Source organism: Bidens hawaiensis, unplaced genomic scaffold, assembly GCF_021521415.1.
Source record: "Bidens hawaiensis isolate Kalapana, Puna unplaced genomic scaffold, B.hawaiensis_p1.1 tig00002273_1, whole genome shotgun sequence".
In the NCBI taxonomy this organism is placed as follows: Eukaryota; Viridiplantae; Streptophyta; class Magnoliopsida; order Asterales; family Asteraceae; genus Bidens; species Bidens hawaiensis.
The window spans coordinates 685,353-706,028 of NW_027491121.1; the positions used below are offsets into that span (position 1 = coordinate 685,353).

General features: G+C 30.0%; 2 protein-coding genes across 2 annotated transcripts; one reads left to right on the top strand and one right to left on the bottom strand.

Annotated features, from left to right (window-relative positions):
* Nucleotides 1-890: 890 nt before the first annotated feature.
* LOC143614152 (uncharacterized) lies at nucleotides 891-6,293 on the top strand. The gene is made up of 6 exons (XM_077087670.1): nucleotides 891-1,259; nucleotides 3,086-3,245; nucleotides 3,420-3,596; nucleotides 3,837-3,923; nucleotides 4,084-4,165; nucleotides 5,471-6,293. Exons 1-6 carry the CDS (start codon nucleotides 895-897, stop codon nucleotides 5,890-5,892), a joined length of 1,293 nt encoding a protein of 430 aa, XP_076943785.1. The 5' UTR covers nucleotides 891-894; the 3' UTR covers nucleotides 5,893-6,293.
* A 9,695-nt stretch (nucleotides 6,294-15,988) lies between these two features.
* On the bottom strand, nucleotides 15,989-17,806 carry LOC143613440 (uncharacterized). The gene has a single exon (XM_077087146.1). The coding sequence runs from the start codon at nucleotides 17,774-17,776 to the stop codon at nucleotides 15,989-15,991; it is 1,788 nt and encodes a 595-aa protein (XP_076943261.1). The 5' UTR covers nucleotides 17,777-17,806.
* Between the last annotated feature and the right edge of the window lie 2,870 nt (nucleotides 17,807-20,676).

Sequence of the window (20,676 nt, forward strand, 5' to 3'; positions counted from 1 at the left end):
TCATTGTAAGAAGTGTGAATAGAATTAAGTTCATGTAAGAAGTGTGATAAACTAATATGAATCCCTAATTTAATTTTAATATTTAAATGCTTCAAATTAAGTGAAAATGGTGTAATTGCAACAATTAATATACCCTCACTTCTATTAATATATCTAATAAAACCATTATAATGATTAATGTTCTCTTTAATTACCTATCACTTGAGTAAGGTTCATCCGCTTAAAGTTCCATAAAAAAAATAACACAATCGACTACATGTTATTGATAAGTGATCCGCAGTTTTGCACTAGTTTTACCCTTTGTGAATTGTAACTTTAGGTTATTTATGTAATTCGTAATTTAATGTTATGAGCATTCTTTTTGCATTTATTCATTTCTTATAACTACCTAGCTTAGTAAATAATAATCAAAGCCAATGAACGTTACAACTATGGATCTCTCTCATAAAAGCTTTTTTTTACGTTATATGAACCGAATAATATTTTTTACGTTGAAAGATGGTTACATGAAGATTTCCATTCTTATAACAAGACTGTGTCTACATAACTTGTGATAGAAGAACATAGCTTCGGACGAATCATATGGTGGGATGTGTTTTTTTAACATTTTTAAACTGTGTATTCGAAATTTTTAGAAACTTAATACAACAACCATCTCAGTCGATATAATTATCTTAAATAAACCAAACTGGACACTTGGAGTCTAAAGTGGGTCCGATTCTACACTACACCTAAACTACAAAACTAAATCCACCACCAGTAGCCACGTCGCATTTCCATTATAACTTGTATCCTTATTTAATTAATAAAAAATAACTCCACCGGCACCGAGCGATGGTGTGTTATTAATATTAATTACGTAAATCATCATCTATCAACTAATCAAATCAAATTATGGATTACCAAAATTACCTCAACGCATTAATCGATTCCATCACCAATCCGTCTGTAACCGAAACACTCGTCGACATATTATTATGCGCGCTTCCAATTTGGGCCGCGGTGATGCTCGGTGTTGTGATCGGATGGGCCTGGACCCCACGCTGGACCACTCTCCTCTTTCTAGGGTTCCGTTCCAAGCTAAGAGGCTTCGCGTGGACGGCTCCGCCGGGATTCGGTGCTCGACGCCTATGGTTTGCGTTCACCGCTCTGTCGGCGTTTTCTGTTGCCCGTCGGATGTGGTCTAACTTCCGGCGGAAGGAGGATCAGTCGACACCGCGTGCGGTGGTTGGACGGCAGCCGGTTCCGGCTGATATTAAGTCAGTATTATTATTATTATTATTATTATTATTATTTTCGGAAAGTTAACGTAAATGTTAAATTAACGTGTTAACTGAGAACCAAGCAGTGTAATTACATCGTAATGTATAATTACACTATGTTGTATACATAATTACACTACTTGATTCGTACAATTAGCACGTTAATTTAATTTGTTTTTGATCCAAACCCTAGATTATTAATTGTTGATTATTAATTTATTATTATTATTATTATTATTGTTATTATTATTATTATTATTATAAATGTTATTTATTCCTTAGTGTGATGCTCCTATGATTTAGCTATGTGAAGTTTCCTTGAGGTTTATTTTTGGAATTGAAATATTATCTTTACTTGTTGGATTTCCTAATTAAGTTTAGGTCTACCATTGTGGAATTGTGATGTGTGTTTATAATATGTTTTGGCTTCTAGCTGTTTAATGATGAAATCCGAGTGGGACATTGTAAGATTTGTTGTAGCTGATAATATAGAACAACTCTTAACTGCTCTGGATAGGGTTTTAAGTTGCTAATTTATACGGTTGTATTTTGTCGGCTAGTGTACTTGAATCATGCTAATGTGAGAAGATAAATGAGATATTATTTGAATGATTAATGTTTGATTATGTGATTCTTAACGAGCACTGGCCTGCAAGTTTGCAGTTCTTCAGATCAGAGTGGGGTTTTACATGCAATTTTTGGATATCCCCAGTTAACTTGTATCTAATGATGATTGATTTATTGAGAGTAGAGATTCTTGATATAACAGATATGTTAAGAAGTTATTTTGGCTTAGTTTTGGTGGAAGATATCATGTCTGACATTATTATAGATGGCAATAGTATGATCCACTAGCTTACGTTTTGGTTATATACAGTTTACAATGCTAGCTCCATAAATGTAATATTTTTGTTCTAGTTCTTTATAATGTGAAAGTTATCTTTAATGGTAATCATGCCATTGTTTGGTTGTTTTGGTCAAATGCATGGATGCTTTTACATGGCGACTTCAAGTTTGTGTAATTTATGTGTGCTTATGTCTTATTTATGGAGTCTTAGATTGCGATTTATAAATGTTACATTGTTGGAGCTTAAGCTTTTAGTAACGTAAAGTATTTCTAATAAGAATGCTACTTACACTCTGGTTGGTGTGGTCTAACTGCTTGGTTTCTTCTTTTTTTTTTTCATTCGTATGCTTCTAAAGTATGTTTGTTAGTAAGATGAAACAGTATGAGATTTCTCAACTGAGAACTTGGCTGACCTTTTGCGTTACTTGGTTGCCCAAAAAAATGCAAGGTTTATTAAAATATTAACTGTGCAAAACTTTTTAATGCCTTTTCTATGCTACACGTTCGCCTGTTTCATACATTTGATGTCACAAATCTTCTGGTAGATCGCTCACCGTAGATGTATGTTCTATCATTAGCGAGACATTTAATATTATTGGTAACAGTGCCTTTTTAATGTCTTCTCGTAGATGTATATTCTGTTATGACGTAGGCTTCTAGATAGATTATTATTTACGTCATGTCATTTTATTTTCTTGATTTCCCGTTATGATATTCCTTATTGGCTCTGCTACAAAAGATATCTGGTCAAATTTTGCATAAACAAATTTTGTTGGTTTGTTTCCTTGAGTGTGTTTTTGGTGTTTTTATTCTAGCTTGCTAACTGTAAGGGATGACAGCGGTGAAGGGTTAATTAGGTGGTGTATTTTCTCAACACTCAGTGAAACTTAACCTGCTTTAATTTTGCTAATATACTCGTGTCACAAAATGGACCATGACATGTGAATTACTCAATTCACTTAATTATCATTGACAGGTGCAGCATTGTAAATTCAGGGGGAGACCATGATGTTATCACAGGAAAGGATCTAGAATATTTGTTGCACCTTCTTGATGGTAAGGATGTTGTTTGGCAAAATATGTTTGAACGCTCTATGTCCAACATGGCTTGTCAAGCTTGGCGTTACGAGCCTGAGGTAAAGTTTACATTGATTTCTGGTCAAAACGTATTCAACTTTTTATACGGGTCACTTTTTTTAAGTTGAGCCGTAACACCTGTTAGCTTGTGAATATGATAACAAAAGTTATAACAATGGTTATTTTTATTCAGAATTGTTCATTATTTTTCTTTTCTTTGATTTGTTTATTAGGCGCGGCCGATTGTATACCGTAGCAGAACCGTGTTTGAAGATGCAACAGCAGAGCTGGTTAGAGATTTCTTCTGGGATGATGAATTTAGACCTAAGTGGGACTCGATGCTGACTTATGTAAAGATATTGGAAGAGTGCCCTCATACTGGGACCATGATTGTCAACTGGATTAAAAAGGTTTCACATTTACATATAAACAATTAACTAGTAATTATGAATTACCGCAAATTCTAAAAAGTAACTGTTACAGTTAGACTGTATATTAGTTAAAGGATAGCATAGTCATTTTCTTATATTAGTGTTTGTTAGATTGCTATATATAGGGTGCTATACCTTTGTATTGTTTGAACTAGTATATACATTTTTTCGTTTCATCTGTTGATTGTTTTACACTAACTTTTCTGGGTATTCATGCAGTTCCCATTTTTCTGCAGCGATCGAGAATATGTCATTGGTCGTAGGATATGGGAAGAAGACGAGAAAACTTACTACTGTGTTACAAAGGTAAGGATAAGTTGGTCACTTTTCTGCTTAACATTATAGTATTAGATCTGCATAACTATGATAATTTCTAATATGGTAATAAAATAGTTGCGAGTTTGCTTTATATGGTGATATAATAATTATAATATATATTAAATTATATGAAACTGACTTTGCGCAGGCAGTTAAATATTCAGGTTTGCGGCAACGTGACAAACCGAGGCGTATAGACCATTACTTCTCAAGCTGGGTGATCAGGCCCGGTATGTTTACCAAATTATTTTTTATTTTATAATTGGTAGGAATCTTTTTAATTTGAAAAAGGTGTTAAAACTTAAAACTTAAAAAGAAAAAGGTGTTAAAACTTAAAACTATTAAAAGTAATCAAATCCAAGGTTGGTCGTTGCGATAAATTCTCCCTATGTAAAAATTAAGAAGCCTGGCTCGTTGAAGCCGTTTGAATAAGCATAGGGGTGCTAAATGGGCTGTTTTTGTGGGTTGAACCTGACACGAACCTGAAAATCTGACATGAATATTGAAATTGTGTCAGACACATGAGCCCGAGCTCACGGGTTGACACAAACATGACCTGCTGAACTTGATTCACGATTTATTTTTCTCTCTTTTTTTTTGTGCACGTTAGTAATCCAAAGTAACAAATTTAGAACTAGAATATTAATGTATGTAAGACAGTTACATTTAATTTATAAAAGTTCCTTAAACTTTTAGACTTTGGTGTAAGTTACCAACCATTGTTATGTCACAAACCACAATTTATAAAGAATAAGATAACGGGTTTAGCTAAACGTGTTTGCGGGTTCCACCCAAAATTAACAAAAACCCATTTTGGACTTATCCCGAACCCGCGAATATTGTGTTAGGTTTGTGTTGTGTCATAAATTCACCTCCCTATATTAGCATGCAGTTTTAAGAAAGTGTTTTCATAAATCTGTTTAAATAAAAAGTTATATTATTAAAATATTAATGTTAGCACCTCTTAAATAAAATGATTCAGGATGACTTTTTGACCTGGTTAACTTAGGGGGTACAAATGAGTTGAGCCCGAGCTCCGCTCATGACTGGTTTTTCAAGCTTGAGCTTGGATCGGGCTCGGCTCATGACTCGTTTTTTAAGCTTGAGCTCGGCTCGGGCTTGGTTTGTACGTTATATATTATTTAATTTATATACATTTTTTATACTATTTTTATTATAATATTTATATATAACAACTATGTATCATTCTGTTAGTTTGTCAAAATTTTACATGTAATAAATATGATTATAAAAATATATAATTGATGCATTAAATAAAAATTATATAAATAATAGGTTTGTTTAAGCTCATCAGCTCATGAGCTACCTCGAGCTCGATAAGTGAAGCTCGGGATTAGGCTCATTTATTAAGCCCGGATCTGTTCGGGCTTTTAACGAGCCGATCTCAAGTAGTTCATGAGCTGACTTGGCTCTTTTACACCCCTAGTTTAACTGTACTACTAATTGGACCCGCTATCAAACAAATACAACCGAATTCAACCTGTTTTGATATAAATCATTGAATACGAATGCAGTGCCATCCCGAAAAGGAGACGGGCTACTTTCATCATGTGAAGTAATATTATTGCATGATGAAGACATGGGGATCCCGAGAGAATTAGCTAGGTTAGGTGTTCGTCATGGCATGTGGAGAACCGTGAAGAAACTGCATTGTGGCTTCAGAGCTTATCAAAGTGCACGAAAACAAGACCCATCACTATCCCGATGCGCACGCATGGCAAAAATCACCACAAAGATCTCTTTTGAATCGGTGCCCGAGGACCAAGAAACTGAAGATGTTGCTATCACACCGGGCGTCAAAGCAGACGGCGGAGTAAACTGGCGGTGGGTGGCGGTCTGCGGGGCAGTGGCAGTGGTTTTAGGACTTCGTACGGGAACCTTTGGGAAGATGGTGGTGGTCAGTGGTATAGGGCAAAGATTTGGTAGAAGAAGATGAGATGCTAGAAAAAGAGTGTTAGTTTATGTGGAGCAAGGATGATAAGAGGTTTATAACGAGTATAATAAATTGATATTGTATAGTAAACGGTTTAACGCTATAAGTATATACTTGCGATAATTGATAAATATTACTTAAGTGAACCCCGATAATTAGCATGTAGCAAGACGAGTCTTTGTGTAAGATATACAGAAAGTGACGTGTTTAGAAACACGATACAAAAATAAGCAGGTTTTATAGGTTGTCTTATCTAATATGTTTAATTAACGTAACAGGTCGAATTGCTAACTTGTTTTTGACCCAATTAACTCATTTTTACAACCCACCAACTCGATTAGCATGCTTATAACTTTTCGTCAACTCCATTGGCATACTTACATAAATGGGTTAAACATGTTATGTCATGTTATATGAAGTTAAGTGCGTGTGGATTATGGTTGGCGTTTATTACATGAATAAATATATAGGTCATGTTTGGGTTGAACGGTTTATTCCATGACCAATGTAAACTTATCAACCTGTGGACTAGACACGATGTACACATATACTATGGTTCAATGTTCCGATTATGATGATCAAGATGGCATTTAAGAATATTGTTTTGAGGACCAATCTTGGAAAAGAATTGGCCAACCACCCCAATGAGGCAATGACATATGTAGTGACTAGTGAATGCGAACATTTATTAAGGATAATGATGGTGATCATGTTCTTACTTTGCTTATTCTGTTTTTTCCAAAGTGTGATGAATGTACATGGAAGAAAACTGTCAAAATCTTTGTGATATGCGTTAAAGTTTCATTATCTGTTTTGACTTCTTACTACTGCTTCTAAGTTCTAAGTTCTAACTATTACATTTGATTTCTAATCTAAGTAAACCTATACTCTTGTCAAACTTTGAACAAAGAGTATTGTTCGTTTTGCTAATAAAAGTTTATTTTTGGAAATTCCTATTTCATGATAATCATTTCCAATCATGATATTATTATAATAAATTATATGTACATTATAACTCTTTGAAAATAAGTGAGTGTGAGACAAACCAAAAATGGAAAGTTAAGTTAGCAAGTGGGAAGTAATGAGTGGCTGGTGTTAAGTGTCTTTCAATGCTTTTGACTTCTTTTATGCTTATATAAAAACAAAGGCTATAAATGATGGACACCACTTTGATGTTGCCCATTGAAAGCTACTAACTATTTTAACATATCAAATGATATATTCATTTGTATATATACATTATAATTGATTATAGTTTGCGTATACGACTTTTATATTTATATGTATACAGATTTTGGACTCTTTAATCACAAGATTACCGTGAGAATCGGTACCCTTAGCTATGTGAAATTTAAAACATATCAAGATTTCTAAACATATGATTTTGATTTCAAAACTTTTTAATACTTATAGAACATCTGATTATAAATGAAAGGGTGATATCATTACCCTAGTCGAAGTACTTTGATTAACATGTTTTTACATATAGAGCGAGTTTAGCCAGTAGAAAACTTGAGAGCATTCGTATAAACATTTGTGCGTAGATTTTGGAAAATAATCACATATAGTGAAATATCTAAAGTTAAGTTAGAGAGTCGTCACATTATCACATTTAAAACAAATAATATTAGTGTACATGCAGTTCTAATCGTAAAGCTTATCCCTGGTAGTACATATATCTAAAAATGTGTCTGGTTCATTTAATCTTATTAGATACATATCACTATAAATCGTGATATTTAGATTTTCTCACTTGAAGTAACGATTAAAGTCTTATTTCATGTTTTATAATGGTTATAGATGGTATAAAAAGTAATCCTAAAATGGGTATTAATGTCTTGTAATATGGTTTTATCATATAATCCAAAAAGAAATTTTCATAAATCTTTACTTATTTCTAATCCATAACTATCATGTACAATTTTAATGATAAATAGATTCAATATAGTTAATTCCAACATTTATGAAAAGTGCCTAAATAGTCATGTATCCCTTTTAGTTGATTATTTTAAAAGAAAATCATGTATACTAAAAGATTAAAACAATTTATAATGGCTCTTATCTCACTTTGGATTGAATTAGAAACGGGAGAGCCGAAAGAAGCAAAACAATAGATGCCTATGTATGCCCTTTAGCACTTATTCTCGTTATGTGACTTGCACTAGAACATATTCTTAACTTTCAGTTATTGTATTTCTACTTTCTAGAGGCTTCTATAATATATATACAAGATAAATTACAATTCAGAATTCTAGATATTGTGAGAACTAACTGAAGGAACTAATTTTAGTCATATCATACATTTGTAATTATCAATAGGTTTAAATGATTGGTGACTTTTTTTTATTAATTACATAATCTGATTTATTTTGAAAAAGCTAAAACATTATTATAGTCATGTTTACCTTTTTTAAGAAACACCTCCCTTGTTTCTTTCAGGTTAGGGGTATACTCTAACACCCAATCTAACTATACAATTAAAGCAATAGGCTTTAAGTTCATTTTCTCCCTTTCTATTGGTTGTTGATTATAGTTTTCATGTATATGAATCACTTCTCTAATTTTCATCTCAATAAAATAAATCAATAATAAATTTAAATAAGATACAATTAATTCTATTTAAATATTCTCTTTCATTTTTGATTTAATCTTTAATCTTCAATCTTTTATAATTATCTTTCAACTTACTTATTATAATTCATAATTAATTACAAATTATAGTTATCTTTTAAAATTAATATTATTTTTTTAATTTTGATTGATTTCATTCACAAATTTGAATGCCTTTGATTGTTAATCTTTTTGTCGTTCACAAATTTCATAATGAATTAATTTTTCAATTTTTTGTTTTAGATAATAGATAATTTAGATAGTTAATTGATATTTCATCAATAGGATTAAATATATATAGATTATGGATTTAAATATAATTTTTTCTAATATTATATTTTTGAAAATTTATGAAATTTTTAATTTTGATTGATTTCATTCACATAATTATGTTTCCCACCATCTTTAATGTAATTTAGATAATAAATAATTTAGATAATTAATTGATAATTCATCAATATGATTCAATATACAGAGGTTACAAGATTCAATATACAAAGATTATCAAATTCACTTTAGTATAATTAGTTCTAATATTATATTTATGAAAATTTATGAATTTCACCAATTGACTTATACAAATATTAAATTTTAGGAATTTAGGAATGAATTATCCATTTGATTCAAGAATTCTTTAATTATGGAATTTCTATATTTTATTTAATTATTGTTTATTATTTGATTAACTATTAACTATTTGATTAACCATACTTAAGATTTACTATAAATACGGATCTTTAATTATGGATGTTGACCCATTTACTATTGACTATTTAATTATTGTTGACCCATTTACTATAAATACAGAATTCCTCTATTTAACATCACTAAATTATTTAATTACGGAAGTTGTATATTTTAATTAATTTTTGTTATTCATTTGATTAAGGATTTGATGATTAAGGAATTAATTAAGCCATTTTAAGGTTTACTATAAATAAGCATGTTGACCCGTTGACTGATGCTAAATAGAGGAATTCTGAGTTGTAAACAATTTACTTTTATATATTCTAATTGATAATATTGTAATTGATAATTGATGTTCAATTATATTAAAATTGTGTTATTAGTAATAAATAAAAACCAATTTTGTAAATTGATAAAATTGTGTTAATATTAATAATATAATTTTATATATTAGATATATGGTATTATAATTGATGATTAATTATATTATTGTAAATTAAACCTAATTAATTGACTAAAATTTTCAAATAACAATATAGATATACCCTAAAATTTTCAAAATTCATTAATCCTAATTACCTAATTTTCAACCTTAATTTAGGTTTAATTTGAATTCCCTAACTTTTTGTTTCTAATTAATTTTCTATATACATTCCTTCCATAATCCATTCTACTAAAGTTCAATCCGTATAAATACCTGTCTTTCATATGGTAATTCGTACACTATCAAACCCGCTTTAGCAAAAACGATTATCTTTGTTTTTAAGGTTTATAATTTTTCTTCTGTTTATATCCTTCATGTTTATTTTTATTTTTTGGCTTAAAATTGTTATTGTTCAGATATTAATGTTTTGTTTATTTTTTTATTTCTCATCATAGAAAGATGGAGCCAACAAATATCACCATGTTGAACCAACTTGATGTTCTTAATAGTGAGTGTATCCTCAAAGTGTATTAGCGACTGAAGGACAATTCAAAGCCCGAGGAGGATTGGTCGATCGAAATGATTGTGCAAGACGAAATTGTATTCTTACACATTCTTAATTTTTCTATATCATTCATACAATTTTTTACTAATGTTAATATTAATGTTTCAGGGTAATAGAATTCAAGCCTATGTACGGAAGTCTTGCATTCCCAAGCATGATGTTTTATATCAATTACAATTATTTTTGTTTTATGATTTTGTTTGTATTTATATTAATAATTATTTGATTTTTTCTTATAATCTCTTTAGGTTATATATCGAAATCGAAGATTCAATGAAGATCTTCACTATTTCGTTTTTCCGGTAACGCGATTCAACTTTTTCGGTTATAAATTCTAGCATCAATTTTACATTGTTTCACATGATTCAATTCTTTCATAATTTGTAATTTATTAATTATGTGATATTAATATTAATATTTAATTTTATCATTTCAGGTTATTGTCCCCAACTTGATATAGCTAATTAATTTCATGGATTGAGGACTGTCTGATAAGATGCCTTTTATTTTTATTTAATATTAATGTATATTTCTGTTAGTATTCATGTATTTATTTATTTTTCACAATTTATGTAATTCAATTGATTATTATATAATCCGGAAATGAAATTTAGTTGATTGTTCTATAAGACATTAAATTATCTATAGTAAGATAATCAATCTTATATTGTTGTTTGTCAAAGTCCAATTAATTTACCAATGTCAACGCAATTTAAAACGTTATTAAACTTTCTAATATTATCTTACTTAACATTTTTAGATTTATACACATTTAATATGGCATTTTATAAACCTATTTTCCCCATTCAAATATCATATATATATATATATATATATATAGGATCATGATCATGAGAGAACTTTTTTGAAATTGAGAACCATGAGAACCATTTTGGACCACAAAAAACCCAAAAAAAAATCATAAAATAAAAAAAACACAAAAATGAAAAAAGTAAAAAAACCAAAATTCTTATTTTAACATCCCGGTTTCATAAAAAAACTCGGTTTAGCCAAATTATATACACATATATATAATATATACATATATGTACATTTACATGATTTTTTTATACACATGTGTATAAATTAAGATAAATGACACTGTACATATGTGTATATTACGTAAATAAAGATTAAATAAAATTATACATATGTGTATAATACGACGTTTTTTTATTTTATTTATTATTTTTTTAATGAAACCGGAATGAAATATAAAAATTATGGTTTTTTTTTACTTTTTAATTTTTTTTTTTTATTTTTTGTATTAAGATTTTTTTAAATATTTTTTTCAAATGTGTTTTTAGTGGTCCAAAATGGTTCTCAAAATTCTCAATTTGCAAAGGGTTCTCTTAGAATCCTTACCCGATATATATATATATATATATATGTATATATATATATATATATATATATATATATATCAAAATTCAATTCTCATCATTTATATGAAATTTACAAAAATATATTATAGAGTTTGAATTTCACCATTTGTTAAAAAATATCTTTGCCATATCCAATTTAATATATTTTCATGATTGGTCAAATTTTATTTAATATATTTTCATGATTTTAATTACGTAAATATAATAATAAACTTTCCATGATTTTCATTTATTTTCACATTTTCATGATTTTTATTATAGGCCAAATTCTACTTAAAAGTTTCTTGTATTAAGTGAAGTTCTTATGGTGTTTTAAAATTTTATATTATCTACATACTATTTCCTATTAATATTAAATGTATTTTATTAATATAACGTCTATTAAGCATAACAAATTTATACCATATTAAATACGCAATTTGAAAATTTTAAAAGATGTTTGTAGTTTTCAATCTCATCAAACTTTACATTTACCTTATATTTATTTTAACTACATATTATTTAGTTATTCAACTTAAAAAAATGGAAAATTTTTTGAATTTGAATTCTAAAAAAATATTTAATACAATTATTTATGGAAATTAATTCAGATTCCTTAATAAGTTATGAAATTTTACCATCAATTTAGTCTCAAGTATAACAAATTTAGATCTTATTAAATACGGAAATTGATAAATTAAAATATTTTTTTATAGTTTCTAATCGCAACTATCAATATTAATGTCTTCAATCTCAACAAACTTTTAATCTTATACCATTTGACCAAAATGATATAATCATAATTAATGATTATATATTTTGCCAACTTCTAAACCATTTATACTTTCTATATATGTAAATCGTTTGATTTTAAGCTTTTACAATATATGTTGACCACTAATTAATTTATTAGTTATGAGTTATGACGTTTCTTTAAAATCAATTTTAGAAGAAATTTATGACACAATTAGACGTTTTTACCTTTTCAAAAATTCTTAAAACGGATTTTTTTTCAGATTTTTCAAACGTTTACGTACTACATATAATAATTTTTAACTTTTATTATATTTTTCATTCGTAGAGAAAGTTTATGTCTCAAATTCCTATGACTCAGCTGTCAGTCGTGTGTTTATCAATGATTACTTATTTGAAATTGAAGATTACAAAAACCGGTATTATAAAAAACTATGATACTCACTAATTATACACACACACACACATATTGTTTATATTTGTTGTCAAAATAGTTATGCAAAATGTGTATAAGACAATACATTTTTATGTTGATTTCATTAGAGTATTATGTTTTAATTAACATGTGTTATTTGTACTCATGGTATAATTTGTAAACATGTTTTAAATTTTCATTTATCTCTGATTGTCTTTGTATGTTTTTGTATTTGAATTAAAATATAAATGCTACGTCTTGTAATTAATGTAAAATGATCTTTTTTTTAATTTGACATCTACATTTCTTTAAAATTATAATAGATACATATATATGATTTTATAGTTTCCAATATCATCAAACTTTACATTTTATTTATGTGTAAATGTAAATAATGTCTAAATTAAAGATTTATGCCTTAAATAAAACTCACATATTTCCGATAACCAATTCTAAATATATATATATATATATATATATATATATATATATATATATATATATATATATGTTTGAATCTAGCAAAATAAACTTTAGTTATGTTTATTTTGTATCATCATATTATAACCATGGTCCTCAAAGTTTTATGTCATTTTAATAATTTTATAAACTTTAAAACTTTAAATTGTAACTCAAAGGTAAATTTTGTAAATCAATGGTCGAACATTTCATAATTTATAACATTACCACGATTGAAACTTATTATTTTTAAAAGGATTTTCAGTTTTAAATTTTAAACTTTTAAATTTAACTGGTCAATCATTCCATAATGTCTAAATGTACCATGATTAAAAATTCATTATTACTAAAAAGATATCCAATTTTAAATTTTAAAATTTACAATAACTTAAATATTTTTACAATCTGGTCAAACAATCCATAATAAACCTATTAATGTAATTATGATATTAATTATTTTAATTATTATTAGAATTCAAAAACATACTAAATCATCTCATTTACATTATATAAATCTTAAGGTTGAAAACCCTAACCATTATAATCTCTCTCTCTCTCTGTTTCGGATTACTATCTCCATCATCGCCAATTCTGGTAAGGGAGATTAATTATTTTTCGGTAAGATTTAATTTGATACTCTAATAGTTGATTCTTATATTATTCATTATTTCATTAACAATTTTTTTCCCCTTTTTGTTTGTATTGATTTTAATTATTATATAATTTTCTTATAATTTCTTTAGGTTCCATATCAAAATAAAAATTTCAATGGAGATGTTGAACTATTACGGTTTTCCGGTAAGGTATCATGAAAAATACTATAATACCAGATGGGTTATTAGCATCTTGAGTTGAAGTCATAACAAGTTCAAGTCAATATTAGAGTGTGTATACAAGTTATGGCTCTATGAATCGTTAAACAAGTCATATAAGCCAATTGATGTTTCTAAGTGTTTAGTTATTAGCTATTAAAAAAACCAATTTGTTCCTTTTTATATTAATCTCTGACAACAACGAAATGGTACAAGTTGAAGTATAAACCTTGTATAAAAGGAAGTTTTTAGGGAGTTGTAAATATTAAATTTATGATACTTTTGTTAAATAAATAGTTAGATTGTATAGACTTTTGTTCATGTTTATTTTAAATTACACTTCAATAAGTTCTTCCTACATCTTGTCAAAGTAAAATGTACTTAAGTATCGTGAAAGTGTGTAACTTTGGCGTTCTGTATTTGATGTGGTAAACTTTATATTAACTTATAGGTATACGAATATTTTTATTCCACCACCACGACGGTGGATAGGAATGATGACTTGGAATTAATTAAAGAGTTAATGGTCATTTTCGTCCTTGTGGTTTGCTACTTTCGCCACTTCAGTCCAAAATTTGTAATTTTGTCAATTTACTCCTCATAGTTTTAAATATTAGCCAATTACGTCCCATTCGTCTAACGGCATCCAGTTATGCCGTTAGTTTAAGGGTATTTTTGTCTTTCTCCTTTTTATTTCGAGTTAATGGTTATTTTCGTCCCTGTGGTTTGATATTTTTGCCACTTCAGTCCAAAGTTTGTAATTTTGTCAATTTAATTCAGTTTGTTTTGTCTATAACCCTAGAAAGCATTATCCAAGCCCAAAACAGGTCTGCATTTACTCTGTCGACAACAGTAATCATATCCCCTCATCTCGTATTTAGTTTCTAGACGGTTCCTAAACTCTCCCCCAGGTGGAATTCAATGGTAAAGTGGTCAAAGCAATTCCGTGAAACCGAATTGTACGGAAAAAAAACTAAAAATCATTTCTTTGATGAATGCATAATAGTTAAGGTTTAGAGATTAACATATCATAACGAAAATCTGGGTCGTAATCAACTATTATACATTAATCAACGAAAAGATTTTTAGTTTTTTCTGTACAATTCGGTTTCAGAGAATTACCTTGACCACTTTAACATTGAATTCCATCATGGAGAAGATTTTAGGAAATGTCTAGAAACTAAATATAAGGAGGGGGTATGATTACTGTTGTCAACAGAGTAAATGCATACCAGTATTTGAGGTTGCTCGATGGTTTTGGGCTTGAATTATGCTCTTTAGGGTTATAAACAAAAAATATAAAAAAAACTGAATTAAACTGAACATTAAATTGACAAATTTTCAAACTTTGGACTGAATTGGCAAAAATATCAAACCACAGGGACTAAGATGACCATTAACTCAAAATTAAAAGGAGAAAAACAAAAATACCCTTAAACTAACGGCATAGCTGGATGCCGTTAGACGGATGGGACGTAATTGGCTAATATTTAAAACTATGAGGACTAAATTGACAAAATTACAAATTTTGGACTAAAGTGGCGAAAGTAGCAAACAATAGGGACGAAAATGGTCATTAACTCTTAATTAAAACTAGTTAGCATCAGGTAGAACATATCTGACTTTCAATATCAAATTACCAGCTGTACTCGTGTTGATTTTTAAGTTAACTTGTTCTCGTTAATGTCATGGTCAAAGATGTCAAGTGGATGAATCGGTGAAGCATATAACTTTCAATATCAAATTACCAGTAATTTAAAAAGCGGTGATAACAAAATCCGGAATGGTTAAAAAACAGTTAGGGGCAAACACGTCGAATGTACTTTGTTTGGATTTTATAATAAAATACTATTCAGTCGGGGAGCGAGAATAACATGTCCATTGATTCAACACTATTAATGAATTATGTTAAAAGAAACTTGATTGATATGTGAGTGTATATGATCAAACCGAAGTAATTATTCTTTTCATAAATGTACATTTATCACTTATAAACACTTATGTCAAAGCTTATGACAAAGTTCTTACCTCAAGATCCTTCTGAGAAACCGCGTGCTTTTTGCTCCCTGTTCTTATGAAAGGTGAAGGTGCCTTATTCACTGGCTGCAATTTTGATTTCAATATACCCCGAGGCACAAGTTTTATTAACAAATCAGTAAAGTTAGAATCTTGTTCTTTTTCTGGGAGAGAACGAAGCAACAAGCAAAACGAAGATGCATCAACCGAAAAACCCCGTGCATCCATTTCTTTCAAATGTAACAACACATCTTCAAACTCTTTATACTTCACAATTCCTTGAAGAATAATATTATAAGTCACACTATTTGGAAAAACACCACTCTTCTCCATTTTCACAATAACATCCTTCACTTCGTCAACCAAACCCTCATTACACAACCCGTTAATCATCGCATTGTATGTTACAACATTTGGCTGCAAACCTCGTGAACAAAGTTCACTAAAAAGATCCAAAGCAACACCAAGCTCCCCGTTTTTGCAACAGCCATCGATTAAAACAGTGTACAATGCAACATTAGGATGCACACCATTGTTTATTATTATACGAAACAAAGATAACGCCTCGTTAACCCTACGATTTTTACATAGTCCATCCAATAAAACAGAATAAGTTATGAAATTTGGAGTTATATTTACCGACTGCATATGCTCAAACAGTTTTAAAGCATCTATAGATCTCCCAACCTTAAACAATCCATATAACATCGTACTGTAAGTTGAAACCGTCGGTTCCAACTTCTTGTTAGTTATCTCCTTCAACACTTTCATCGCCTCGTTAACATTTGATCTTTTGCAATGCCCGTTTATCAGGCTGTTAAACGTGATAATACTCGACTCGATTTTCTTACTAATCATGGTATTAAAAACCTTCGTAGCTTCTTTCATTTGACCTCGCAAACAATACCCATCAATTAGCGCACTATACGTCACAACATCCGGTTTCTCACCTCGTTCAACCATAACATTAACCACACTTTTCGCATCATCCACCATTCCCTCTTTACAAAACGCATCCACAACAATATTAAACGTATGCACATCGGGACAAATCTCACTTCTATCCATTTCCACAATCATTCGTTTAACATCCTCCCACCGACCCAACCCACACAACCCACAAATCAACGAATTATACGTAACAACACTCGGCGACACCCGTTTCTCAACCATTTCCGCCAGCAACTTCAACGCGTCGTCAACTCTCCGATCCTTACACAAGCTATCGATAATCACGCTATACACTTCCTTACTAGGCTTACACCCTCTCTCCTCCATAAACCTAAGCAACCGAATTGACATACCCGTATTCCCGCCTTTACAGAGCCCGTTCATCACCGTACCGTACGTGACCTCGTTCGGTTCGCATATCCTAAGCTTAATCAACTTCTTAAACAAAACCTCAGCCTCTAAAATCCTATCTTCTAAAACTAATCCTTTCAATAATGTGTTGTAAGTGGACACCAACGGTTCGTGTCCTTGTTTAACTATGCACCCGAACACGGCGAAGCCTAAGTGGATTCGGCGTAAATGCGAGAAACAGTTGATTGCAATGTTCATCATACAAGCATCAGTTGATATTTTTAATAAGTATAGTTTGCTTATTAATGAGATTGCTGTGGTGTAACGTTTCATTTTGACGATTTGAGTGATGAGTTTATTGAATTCGATTAGTAAAGGAAGAGGCTTCTTACGGATCATGCGGTGGAACTGAAATACGGCGTCGTCGAGCTTATTGGTGTGATTTGTGAGTGGATTTGGGGGTAATAGATTGGTGTCCATTGAATTATGGAACCCTAGAACAAACAAAATTGAAGGCGCAGGAATTGGGAAGAATACAGGGTGGGGTGACCATGTGGGTTTACCCGGTAACCCGAACCTGACTGGACCGATACGATTAAGGTCCCGTCTCGGTTTTTCTCGGGCGGGTTATCAGGTGACTTCGGTTTGACATGAAGTTTACTCACCCATATAGGTGCACAAATCGGTTCCAAACCCAAAACTGGTTCTGGTTAGAAGTTAGAACTTGTGTGGTTCAAATCAATAAAAAGTCGGTTTGTGATCGATTTCAATTTAGGATGAAACAATTTATGATCGGTTTCAGTGTAATCCCAAACCGGGATCTATTGGTTCTAAACCGGTTTCTATGATTAGTATGGTTTCGGTTAAGTTGACGTTTTTTTTTTCTTTTTTCATATCCATTTACGCCTACTAGGAATGAGTAAGAGCATTTCCAACTCATCCACTAAATTTTTGTGAGGGGTTTTTGTAAGTTATAAGGTATGGTTAAGAGTAGTTTTAAGTGAACGAGAGAGAAAAGTTAATTCTTTTTTTATAAATTTTGGGAAAACTTGTTTGTCCAACTTCCATTTACGATGAATACCAAAAAATCCAACATATTATCTGGTTTTGCTCACAAAAGTCCCCCAACTCGAATTTTGCATATAAAAGTCCTTCAACTTGTTGAATTTCTACATAAAAGCCCCCTAACTCAACTTTTGCATATAAAAGTCCCATAACTCAACTTTTTCATATAAATTAGTAACAAGATCCCTAAACCCTAAACCCTAAACCCTAAACCCAATGTACATGTTTCTTCATGCATTGTTTTATCTTCAAGGTCCATTGATAACGAGTCTAACAATTCCTTATATTCGTGACTTGCTTCATAAGTAGTGCGTCATTAAAATCATCCTCTTCATCATTTGGGTATTTCTCCATTTTATAAAAACATGTACATAACCTGTAAATACATAACATCTACAAAAATAAAACAATGCATGAAGAAACCATATTACTACCATTAATAATAATTTAATATTATCTTGATACTAAGAAATCCATAATATACTAGATAATTAACAAACATACATACGATCAAATGGCATGAAACTTAATAACATTAAACCTTAATATATGGATATTCTCAAACAAGAATGTAAGAATGAAAAATCAAGAAACATAAATCGGTGATATCAAACAAGAATAATAAATGGTGATATGTATGTATGTATTTATGTATGTATGTGTGTGTGTTCATCCTTGTGTTTCAATTTCAAGTTTATTTGTTAATTTATATTCCGATTACATACCTCGTGTCGATTTCAAGTTGCAAATATTTACCGATTATTCGTTTCAGGTTCGTAACCGTGAGCTATCATTTCAGTTTACTAGGGTTTAGATGCAAAAGTTGAGTTGAGGGACTTTTATATACAAAAGTTTGAGTTGAGGGACCTTTATACACAAAAGTTGAGTTGAGGGACTTTTATGTTCATATTCAACAAGTGGAAGGACTTTTATATTCAAAAAACGAGTTAAGGGCATTTGCGAGTAAACCATAAAATATGTTGGTTTTTTGTGGTATTTCCCATTGTTTTTAAATATTTATTGAAATTGGTTGTGAGTAGAGTCGGAAAAAACTGTAATAAATGTATAATATTTAATTGAAGATGAGAAATATGTAGTGTTTGTTAGTGTAATTACAGAGATATGGACGGGGACGGGGACGGAGATGAGCCGAGAATGCTCTAAGTGATTCACGACTCCATAATTTTCCTTTTCACTTGTTTAAAATTAAATTAATTTACATGGAGAAACATTTTCAGATTATTAAAGTTTTAAAATCGTTCAAAATATAATTTTTTTCTTAAAATTTAGTTTAGTATTTGTTTTAGAAGTTTTTCTATTGAGTTTGAGAATAGTTATCGGTTAATAGAAATAAAAAACGATTAATTTTTAACGACTTGAAATCATAAAAGAGGATCCTCGGGCACACACGGGAACTTGACAGCTAATGAGTAATCGTAAAGCCAATTGGTATTGGACATAGTATACGTTGCGAGTTGTATGAGTTTGGGTGTGAGAAATTTCATTACAAACTTAACCCGTTGTGTAGATTAATCTTTCCATGGGCTTTATCCTTAATTAAAATGGTCATTATGTAATGTTGCAATTTTTTCATTGTTGAAAGGGGTTGTCAATGATAAAGTGTGAACAAAGCTAGTAATACATGTCGTGTTGTGTTAATTGGATTACATGACATCACATTTAACAAGTCACATTTAACAAGATTAATTTACATAACATTATTATATATAAGCAATTCAACTACACAAATAACACAATTTGACACCATTGGCCAAACTTTATTTAAAAAACAATATGATCAAATTAAACGTTATCAAAAGCTATAACTTATATTTAATTATATTACTTATTTTAGTTGCATATAAAAGTATGTTGTTTTGATAAATGGGTCATAAACAATCGTGTCAACCTATAGTTAGCATATTTGACAAGGTAAGTTAAACTTGTTATGTGCGTCTAAAATGGGTTAAGCATGTTCAACCCGTTTAGACATATGTTTAATTGTGTCATTAAAATGTAGAACCACTTATCATAAGAGGCTTAGGGCCGTCCTCGAAATTTCGAGTATCCCAGACGAGTAATAAAAAAGGCCCTTATATATAATTGTTTTCCAAATATAGAAGATAATTGGGACAATAATAGACAAAAACAAAGTTCTTTCAGCAATAAACAAATATAAAACAAAGTTATTCTAGATTAAACATAGTGTAGACTATTGGAATTAAGTTTACTGGGCTAACTATTAACAAATTAACTGGGTTGTGGGCTACCTTGAGTAACTTCTAACTTCAATTCGTAAGTTGTACAAAAAAAAA

What these genes read in the sequence shown, in the direction of transcription:
- LOC143614152 (XM_077087670.1), top strand. Translation starts at nt 895, where the DNA reads ATGGATTACCAAAATTACCTCAACGCATTAATCGATTCCATCACCAAT. An exon ending in CTTGGCGTTACGAGCCTGAG is followed by an intron (nt 3,246 to 3,419) that starts GTAAAGTTTACA and finishes TTTGTTTATTAG; the next exon opens with GCGCGGCCGATTGTATACCG. An exon ending in TTGTCAACTGGATTAAAAAG is followed by an intron (nt 3,597 to 3,836) that starts GTTTCACATTTA and finishes GTATTCATGCAG; the next exon opens with TTCCCATTTTTCTGCAGCGA.
- LOC143613440 (XM_077087146.1), bottom strand. Translation starts at nt 17,776, where the DNA reads ATGGACACCAATCTATTACCCCCAAATCCACTCACAAATCACACCAAT.